The 10,707-nt window shown below is 42.4% G+C and overlaps 1 protein-coding gene across 1 annotated transcript in view; it reads left to right on the top strand.

Annotated features, from left to right (window-relative positions):
* Window positions 1-2,568: 2,568 nt before the first annotated feature.
* LOC121577990 (alpha-1-syntrophin) overlaps window positions 2,569-10,707 on the top strand; it is a 66,639-nt gene continuing 58,500 nt past the window's right edge. Inside the window, exon 1 of the mRNA XM_041892023.2 lies at window positions 2,569-2,913. Coding sequence (XP_041747957.1) covers window positions 2,631-2,913 — 283 coding nt within the window. The 5' untranslated portion in view covers window positions 2,569-2,630. The remainder of the gene's footprint in view (window positions 2,914-10,707) is intronic.

Genomic DNA, 10,707 nt, shown 5'->3' with positions numbered 1-10,707 from the left:
GATGTGCCCTTGAGCAAGGCACTTAACCCTAATTGCTCCTGTAAGTCGCTCTGGTTAAGAGCGTCTGCTAAATGACCAAATAAAATAAAAATACATCTTGTGTCTTTCTTACTTTTTATTTTCTATTTGCCACAGATCACGAGCTTTGGGCCAGTGAGCACAAAGTATCACCTATTAGCCTTCCAGAAACGTATAGGTGAAACCATATACAGAATACGCTTCGAAGTGTATTCCAATGACAGATGTTCTATTTCAGTTATTTTACGGCAAACTCTTTCCTCACTATGCGTATTATCGTGTGTTAAAGGTAGACTGCATACAACTTGAAGGGACTCCATTAGTGTAGTTCCTTCCTGTCTCCATGTCAAGGGTGTTGCAGTACAAAAAACTACATTAACTAGAGAGAGAGGGACAGACATGCGGGTTGAAGCTCCACGTTCTAAATCGGGTTAACTGCTGTGCTGTTTCACTTGCTGCCTAGTAACAGATGCAGTGAAGCAGCGCATTTACATCTAGGCTATAGCTTGACACCTCGGACAATCTCCGTTCTCGCGACTGTCTGGTTGCATTCCAAATTGCAACCCTATTCCCTATGTAGCGCGCAGGTTGACGTTTTTCGTCATGCATCTTGTTCTGGAGGCAGCTTTGCAGAGTAGTTACTAGCTGGCACAGCCACTAAATCATACAATCTGATTTTAAACCTATCCCTAACCTTAACCACACTGCTAACACTAATGCCTAACCCTAATCTGAAATTAAGACCAAAAAGCACATTTTTGACTTTGCAGCTGGCCTATCTAAGGGGAAATCGCTCAGTTCTGCCTCCAGGACAAGACTCATGACAATAAACGTCAAACAGTATGAAAATGTATGCACTCACTAACTGTAAGTCGCTCTGGATAAGAGCGTCTGCTAAATGACTAAAATGTAAAAATGTCAAAAATAAACACAAATAAAAAAATATATGTAAATGCACTACCTTTGACCAGAGCGACCAGAAACCTATAAGATCCTGGTCAAAAGTGGTGCACTATGTAGGGAATAGGGTGCCATTTGGTATGGTCACTGTGCTCTCTGTACTAAGAGCACACTCCCCTCACCCCTCAGGAATTCACAGTTCGTCTGAGTCAGGCTCTTCGGAGTAGTTGGCAGATTGATTACGATTCAGAGCCCCATACTACATCCTCCTCTACAGAATGGTGTTAACTTCTTTAGAGGAAGGGCCATATGCTAAGAGCCCAAGAAGAGGTCAATATAGGATACGTCCCAAATGGCACCCTATTACCTATATAGTGCACTACTTTTGACCAGGGCCCATAGGGGTTCAATAGTGAATAGGGTTCTGTTTCTCCTTTTTACCGATACTGTATAGGCCTAGTGGGATGGTTGTCTCCTATAAACAGTTTATAGGTTATTGATGATCCTATTACACTGGCAATTTTAATCTAAAAATGTACTGAGTTGCTATTTCTCAGCACTTTTATAAAGTATGACTATGTTTCACTTTCTTCAATTAATGTGATAAAAAAAATAATACTATATCAACATGGATACATATCATGTCTCCCCTTTAACCTTTTGAGGTGCCAAAACTGTAGTGGACTATTAGGCTATAATGTAAATTAATCATATAAAGTGGCCCTCTGGTAGAATTCAATATCATCACTAAAGTGGGATTGTATTGTAATACATTTAGGCTAAAGATAATGGGATATTTAGTTCTACCCCAATCACCATTAGATACAATGCAACATCATACAAATCATGTATGTTTCATACAAGTGTAAAGAACACGTTATAACATGATATTGTGGCGACCTTAACCCAACACCTAGTGACCGGTTAAGGTGTTGGCTTGACAGTTGCTGGACCCGAGTTCGAGTCCCGGTCGGGACTACCCCCCGAATTCGCTACACTGGTGTCAGATGTGGGATGGCATCTGAGGCCATCGGAGGGGCGTGTAAACATGAGCGACTTGGTAAAGACAAGCGTGAGGACACACTCTCCTGAAGTAAGGGGATATTATATAATGTCGAGACCTTAACCCAACACCTAGCGACCTCATCAAGCGGTTCGGGCGTAATGTTTAAGGTGTTGGCTGTTGGTTAAGGTGTTGGCTGACAGTCGCTGGACGGGGGTCCGAGTCCCGGTTGTGGTTACCCCCGAATTCGGTACAATATCAATCTTTTATCAGAGAAAACATTAAACCCAAACCATAGTCAATAATATTAAAATATAAGATTAAAAGATTTGACCCATAAAAAACATATATTGGGGTAGTTTGATTTGGTAGGCTACTTCAGCCTTTTTCTGATATCATACAAATAATAAAGTGATTCATGTTAAATCGGGATGTCTCAATAGAATGATTTATAACACGTTCTAAATAATTATGAAAGTCCAGCACTAATTAATTATTTTCATCGACAAAAAAACATGTTGGCCACACTGCAACAACTTTGGTCATTAATGAATTGTCCTCAATTAACTTCAGAGTATAATATTGCAAAACCTCTTGGAACAGAAGAGAGAGAGAGAGTTGGTGGAGGGGGCTGGGTCTCTTCTCCCTCACCCCTATCTCTTTACACGACTGCCAACCAGTTTAGAGTTATTCCAGGAATGTGTTGAACATGGCTGCCGCGATGAAGGCACAGAAAACGGGACTGTTGGAACTTCGAGTTACCGTGGACCGTTGGATCCGTGTATTAGCCACACTTACGGAGGATACTTTAACCGTGAGCCCCGGAGAGTTCGCCGAAGAACCAGTGAAACCCAACCCAACTCCCGCCGGTGCCATTAATGGAGACCAAGCAAACCTCAGCTCCTCTCCCGTCCCAGAAACGATCACCAACGTTAAGCGCACGGTGCGAGTCACAAAGCAAGATGTGGGAGGACTTGGAATTAGTATTAAAGGTAAGTTCAATGTCGTGCGCTATTAAACAACACTCTAAAACATGTATTTGGTCCGTTTCCCAAGTTTAACTTTGTAAGCTACCCGACACTTGGATTAGACTCAACTAAAAGTAAATGCCGAAAGCAGTCTACCAAAATTATCCCTCACCGAAGACTTCAACTCTTCAAAGGTCAGTAATTGGGTTGAAGGTTTTCATTCTGAATGTAGTGCACTACATAGACTACGCCTATTTATCGAAGTTCTAACAACAGCGGAACCTATTGAAAGCACACATCACAAACTACTCACCAAGACCAGCCCTATCAGTTCATCATGAAGTTATCCCAATAACCCGTGCAACGGTGCAAGAAACTCTATTTCTTTAGAAATATTATTTTGATGACCTGATTCTCTCTAAACACGTTATATGACAGGGTAAGTTGATAAGGATACATGGTAACTTCTAGTGAAAGCTAGTCTATCTGCCATGCTTCTGTGCAATAATGGCATATACAGTGGGGGAAAAAAAGTATTTAGTCAGCCACCAATTGTGCAAGTTCTCCCACTTAAAAAGATGAGAGGCCTGTAATTTTCATCATAGGTACACGTCAGCTATGACAGACAAATTGAGAAGAAAAAAATAATCCAGAAAATCACATTGTAGGATTTTTTATGAATTTATTTGCAAATTATGGTGGAAAATAAATATTTGGTCACCTACAAACAAGCAAGATTTCTGGCTCTCACAGACCTGTAACTTCTTCTTTAAGAGGCTCCTCTGTCCTCCACTCGTTACCTGTATTAATGGCACCTGTTTGAACTTGTTATCAGTATAAAAGACACCTGTCCACAACCTCAAACAGTCACACTCCAAACTCCACTATGGCCAAGACCAAAGAGCTGTCAAAGGACACCAGAAACAAAATTGTAGACCTGCACCAGGCTGGGAAGACTGAATCTGCAATAGGTAAGCAGCTTGGTTTGAAGAAATCAACTGTGGGAGCAATTATTAGGAAATGGAAGACATACAAGACCACTGATAATCTCCCTTGATCTGGGGCTCCACGCAAGATCTCACCCCGTGGGGTCAAAATGATCACAAGAACGGTGAGCAAAAATCCCAGAACCACACGGGGGGACCTAGTGAATGACCTGCAGAGAGCTGGGACCAAAGTAACAAAGCCTACCATCAGTAACACACTACGCCGCCAGGGACTCAAATCCTGCAGTGCCAGACATGTCCCCCTGCTTAAGCCAGTACATGTCCAGGCCCGTCTGAAGTTTGCTAGAGTGCATTTGGATGATCCAGAAGAGGATTGGGAGAATGTCATATGGTCAGATGAAACCAAAATAGAACTTTTTAGTAAAAACTCAACTCGTCGTGTTTGGAGGACAAAGAATGCTGAGTTGCATCCAAAGAACACCATACCTACTGTGAAGCATGGGGGTGGAAACATCATGCTTTGGGGCTGTTTTTCTGCAAAGGGACCAGGACGACTGATCCGTGTAAAGGAAATAATTTTTGGGGCCATGTATCATGAGATTTTGAGTGAAAACCTCCTTCCATCAGCAAGGGCATTGAAGATGAAACGTGGCTGGGTCTTTCAGCATGACAATGATCCCAAACACACCGCCCGGGCAACGAAGGAGTGACTTCGTAAGAAGCATTTCAAGGTCCTGGAGTGGCCTAGCCAGTCTCCAGATCTCAATCCCATAGAAAATCTTTGGAGGGAGTTGAAAGTCCGTGTTGCCCAGCGACAGCCCCAAAACATCACTGCTCTAGAGGAGATCTGCATGGAGGAATGGGCCAAAATACCAGCAACAGTGTGTAAAAACCTTGTGAAGACTTACAGAAAACGTTTGACCTGTGTCATTGCCAACAAAGGGTATATAACAAAGTATTGAGAAACTTCTGTTATTGACCAAATACTTATTTTCCACCATAATTTGCAAATAAATTCATAAAAATCCTACAATGTGATTTTCTGGATTTTTTTTTCTCATTTTGTCTGTCATAGTTGACGTGTACCTATGATGAAAATTACAGGCCTCTCTCATCTTTTTAAGTGGGAGAACTTGCACAATTGGTGGCTGACTAAATACTTTTTCCCCCCACTGTAGTAAACTCTTCATATAGAAATAAGAGCAAGCACCACTGTGAAATAGTTACATGATGTCATGGGAGTGAAATGTTGTCTAATGTAGTCCCGTGGGAATTTGGAGCCAGATTCTGATATCCATACCAAAAGCTGACATTTAAGATGATATGGCAGTCTACTACATCAAAGAAGTAGGCTAAGGTCCATATGTCATATTGAATTAGGACATCTATTTATTACAGTAGTTAATGTATTACAGTAGTTACATGATTTTTCTTTAAAATATTGTGTTTACAAGTTATTATATATACATAAAAATGTCTCTGTATAGTCCATGGTCTTTTTGGAGTATACCTCAATCAAAGTTATGGCTCAAACTTGTGATTGGGAAGCAGTTATCTTCCTGCTTACTGCGTCATCAAAATCGAAAAGAAAGTCAACAAAAACCCTTTGAGACACACCCTTTCCATCTAGGCTACTGGATTATCTATTGTACACCACTCAGGGCACCATTGAAAATGAGACCCTGGTCTCAATTGAGCTCCCCTGATTAAATAAAAGTTAATAAAAATGTTGTAAAAAAAACTATAGCATGCACATGCAGTCAGATACAGTGATGGAACATGCTTGTAGGAAGAGCAAGACTTCTGAGGTCTCAAGCGGTATTTCTAAGAATACATCCCTACTCCTGTTTGAGCTTGAGAAGGTGTGTGTGTGTTTGTGTGTGTGTGAGGAGGGGGTGAGGGGAGTTCAACCCCTTAAAAATCTCTTAATCTAGAGACTAACATTCCTGTGCTCAGTTGTGTTTAGTAGCGCCCAGGCTGATAAAACACTATTTTCCTCCACAAGCTTCTGTCTGCCTGTCAGAACAGGCAGGTGTCACTCAGCTTTCCCAACATGGTGTGGTGGGCTATAGCTTCGCGTTCCTTTTGATGTTTAAAACAGCAGCAAAGCTGGTTAGGAAAAGACCTCTGTATAGCCAATGACAATCCAGTTTGAGAACTTCTATCATATAAAAGGCACCATCATCAAACATCAATGACTATGTTTATCATGGCTGTTGTGAATAATGCATTATCATGGAGAGACTAGAGGACTATGGCATGGAGCTGGGCGATATGCGCATAAATCCATATTGCGATAAATTACCTGAACTGATGAGATAACGATAAATAGAATGCTAAGTTTATAACATTAATTTGCACCACAGTTTTTGTATCTATTTATTTTATTTATTTATTATCCTTTAAACTACTACTGCCATCCAGGACCTCTATATCAGGCGGTGTCATAGGAAGAGACAAAAAATTGCAGAAGACTCCAGGCACCCAATCCATAGACTGTTCACTCTGCTCTACCCCCAAGCCATAAGACTGCTAAATAGCCAGACTGCTAAGTAGTCAATTGACGGTACCTGGACTATCTGCACTGGCTCTATCTTGTACTGACCTTACCCACACTCACTAGACTATATATACACACCAGATACACACTCACTAGACCATACAGTGAGGAGATCAAGTATTTGATACACTGCCGATTTTGCAGGTTTTCCTACTTACAAAGCATGTAGAGGTCTGTAATTTTTTATCATAGGTACACTTCAACTGTGAGAGACGGAATCTAAAACAAAAATCCAGAAAATCACATTGTATGATTTTTAAGTAATTAATTTGCATGTTATTGCATGACATAAGTATTTGATCACCTACCAACCAGTAAGAATTCCGGCTCTCACAGACCTGTTAGTTTTTCTTTAAGAAGCACTCCTGTTCTCCACTCATTACCTGTGTTAACCGCACCTGTTTGAACTCGTTACCTGTATAAAAGACACCTGTCCACACACTCAATCAAACAGACTCCAACCTCTCCACAATGGCCAAGACCAGAGAGCTGTGTAAGGACATCAGGGATAAAATTGTAGACCTGCACTGGGATGGGCTACAGAACAATAGGCAAGCAGCTTGGTGAGAAGGCAACAACTGTTGGCGCAATTATTAGAAAATGGAAGAGGTTCAAGATGACGGTCAATCACCCTCGGTCTGGGGCTCCATGCAAGATCTCACCTCGTGGGGCATCAATGATCATGAGGAAGGTGAGGGATCAGCCCAGAACTACACGGCAGGACCTGGTCAATGACCTGAAGAGAGCTGGGACCACAGTCTCAAAGAAAATCATTAGTAACACACTACGCCGTCATGGATTAAAATCCTGAAGCGCACGCAAGGTCCCCCTGCTCAAGCCAGCGCATGTCCAGGCCCATCTGAAGTTTGCCAATGACCATCTGGATGATCCAGAGGAGGAATGGGAGAAGGTCATGTGGTCTGATGAGACAAAAATAGAGCTTTTTGGTCTAAACTCCACTCGCCGTGTTTGGAGGAAGAAGAAGGATGAGTACAACCCCAAGAACACCATCCCAACCGTGAAGCATGGAGGTGGAAACATCATTCTTTGGGGATGCTTTTCTGCAAAGGGGACAGGACGACTGCACCGTATTGAGGGGAGGATGGATGGGGCCATGTTTCGCGAGATCTTGGCCAACAACCTCCTTCCCTCAGTAAGAGCATTGAAGATGGGTCGTGGCTGGGTCTTCCAGCATGACAACGACCCGAAACACACAGCCAGGGCAACTAAGGAGTGGCTCCGTAAGAAGCATCTCAAGGTCCTGGAGTGGCCTAGCCAGTCTCCAGACCTGAACCCAATAGAAAATCTTTGGAGGGAGCTGAAAGTCCGTATTGCCCAGCGACAGCCCCGAAACCTGAAGGATCTGGAGAAGGTCTGTATGGAGGAGTGGGCCAAAATCCCTGCTGCAGTGTGTGCAAACCTGGTCAAGACCTACAGGAAACGTATGATCTCTGTAATTGCAAACAAAGGTTTCTGTACCAAATATTAAGTTCTGCTTTTCTGATGTATCAAATACTTATGTCATGCAATAAAATGCAAATTAATTACTTAAAAATCATACAATATGATTTTCTGGATTTTTGTTTTAGATTCCATCTCTCACAGTTGAAGTGTACCTATGATAAAAATTACAGACCTCTACATGCTTTGTAATTAGGAAAACCTGCAAAATCGGCAGTGTATCAAAATACTTGTTCTGCCCACTGTATATACACACCATATACACACTCACTCACACACTACATTGACACTCCCCACAAGACTTGAAAATGTCTGTCTAACAATGATCAACAACCAACTTGACAGAGCTTGAAGAATTTTTTAAAGAATAATGAGCAAATATTGTACAATCCAGGTGTGGAAAGCTCTTAGAGACTTACCCAGAAAGACTCAAAGCTGTAATCGCTGCCAAAGGTGATTCTAACATGTATGGATTCAGGGGGTTTAATACTTGTCTAATCAAGATACTGTATATTAGTGTTTTATTTTCCATTAATTAAAAAAAATAAACATTTTAGAAATTTTCTTCCACTTTTTCTTCCACTTTGACAGAGTATTTTGTGTAGATAAAAAAAGAAAAAAAAGAAAACTAAATCCATTTTAATCCCACTTAGTAACACAACAAAATGTGGAAAAAGTCAATGGGTGTGAATACTTTCCGAAGGCACGGTACATATCTACCATCTGCACATTGATCTGGTACTAGTACTCACAGTGCATTCGGAAAGTATTCAGACCCCTTGACTTTTCCACATTTTGTTACGTTACAGCGTTATTCTAAAATTGAATAAATAGTTTTTTCCCCTCATCAATCTACACACAATACCCCATAATGACAACGCAAAAACAGATTTTTAGAAATGTATGACAATAAAAAAATTAATAAAAAATTAAATGTCACATTTACATAAGTATTCAGACCCTTTACTCAGTACTTTGTTGAAGCACCTTTGGCAGCGACTACAGCCTTGAGTCTTCTTGGGTATGACACTACAAGCTTGGCACACCTGTATTTGGGGAGTTTCTCCCATTCTTCTCTGCAGATCCTCTCAAGCTCTGTCAGGTTGGATGGGGAGCGTAGCTGCACAGCTATTTTCAGGTCTCTCCAAAGATGTTCGATTGGGTTCAAGTCCGGGCTCTGGCTGGGCCACTCAAGGACATCCAGAGACTTGTCCCGAAGCCACTCCTGCATTGTCTTGGCTGTGAGCTTAGGGTCATTGTCCTGTTAGAAGGTGACCTTCGCCCCAGTCTGAGGTCCTGAGCACTCTGGAGCAGGTTTTCATCAAGGATCTCTCTGTACTTTGCTCCGTTCATCTTTCCCTCGATCCTGACTATTCTCCCAGTCCCTGGCGCTGAAAAATATCCCCACAGCATAATGCTGCCACCACCATGCTTCACTGTAGGGATGGTGCCAGGTTTTCTCCAGACGTGACGCTTGGCATTCAGGCCAAAGAGTTCAATCTTGGTTTCATCAGATCAGATAATCTTGTTTCTTATGGTCTGAGAGTCCTTTAGGTGCCTTTTGGCAAACTCCAAGCGGGCTATCATGTGCTTTTTACTGAGGAGTCTGGCCACTCTACCATAAAGGCCTGATTGGTGGAGTGCTGCAGAGATGGTGGTCCTTCTGGAAGGTTCTCCCATCTCAACAGAGGAACTCGGGAGCTCTGTCAGAGTGACCATCAGGTTCTTGGTCACCTCCCTGACCAAGGCCCTTCTCCCCCGATTGCTCAGTTTGGCCGGGCAGCCAGCTCTAGGAAGAGTCTTTGTGGTTCCAAACTTTTTCCATTCAAGAATGATGGCCACTATGTTCTTAGGGACCTTCAATGCTGCAGTAATGTTTTGGTACCCTTCCCCAGATCTGTGCCTCGACACAATCCTGTCTCTGAGCTCTACGGACAATTCCTTCGACCTCATGGCTTGGTTTTTGCTCTGACATGCACTGTCAACTTTGGGAACTTATATAGACAGGTGTGTGCCTTTCCAAATCATGTCCAATGAATTTAATTTACCACAGGTGGACTCCAATCAAGTTGTAGAATCATCTCAAGGATGATCAATGGAAACAGGATGCACCTGAGCTCAATTTGGAGTCTCATAGCAAAGGGTCTGAATACTTATGTAAATAAGGTATTTCAGTTTAATATTTATTATACATTTCTCTACATTTTCACTTTGTCTTTATGGGGTATTGTGTGTAGATTGATGAGGATAAAAAAAAAATTATTGGCTACTCATCGTAATGAACAATATCAGACAAATCCCTGCGATAAGTGATCAGAATGGTCGGTTTATCGTCCCAGCTCTACAATGACGTCTGAGGGGGGTGCGTGATTGGCTTCCTGGAAGTTCTGCATGTATAGACAGACCCTCATTTCACCCTGGCAACCTGCACAGGAGAGTCCATTTTGATAGACGGCCTGGACCTGCTGCAATGCAAAACGCTTCAACGTTGTTTGGCAGGCAACGGTGGTGGTGATGGTGTTGTATTCATGTTGTATCCCTACAAAATGAGTCCCCCTAATGACATAGACATGGCGTTCACCTCAGTGGTTTATCGTGGCTTTGAAAATCAAATGGCGCCGTTTAAATAAGTAAAACCAACCACCAACCGGTGACTCCCCGCTGGCACAGCAGAGTGGCGCTGCTGCGTCAAGCCGAGAGAGAGCGAGCAAAAGGCAGGAGGCGGCCAGCTGACACCCAATGCGAACAGCTGACGAGAAGCTCCCAGAATGCAGTTGTAATTGGCCTGAGATTAAAAGTATTTGATGGGAGTGGAGCAGTCTGCCGGTGTGTGTGTATGTTTGGCTTGGT

Source organism: Coregonus clupeaformis, chromosome 12 (assembly GCF_020615455.1).
Source record: "Coregonus clupeaformis isolate EN_2021a chromosome 12, ASM2061545v1, whole genome shotgun sequence".
NCBI lineage: Eukaryota > Metazoa > Chordata > Actinopteri > Salmoniformes > Salmonidae > Coregonus > Coregonus clupeaformis.
This window is presented reverse-complemented; position numbering and strand designations above follow the sequence as displayed.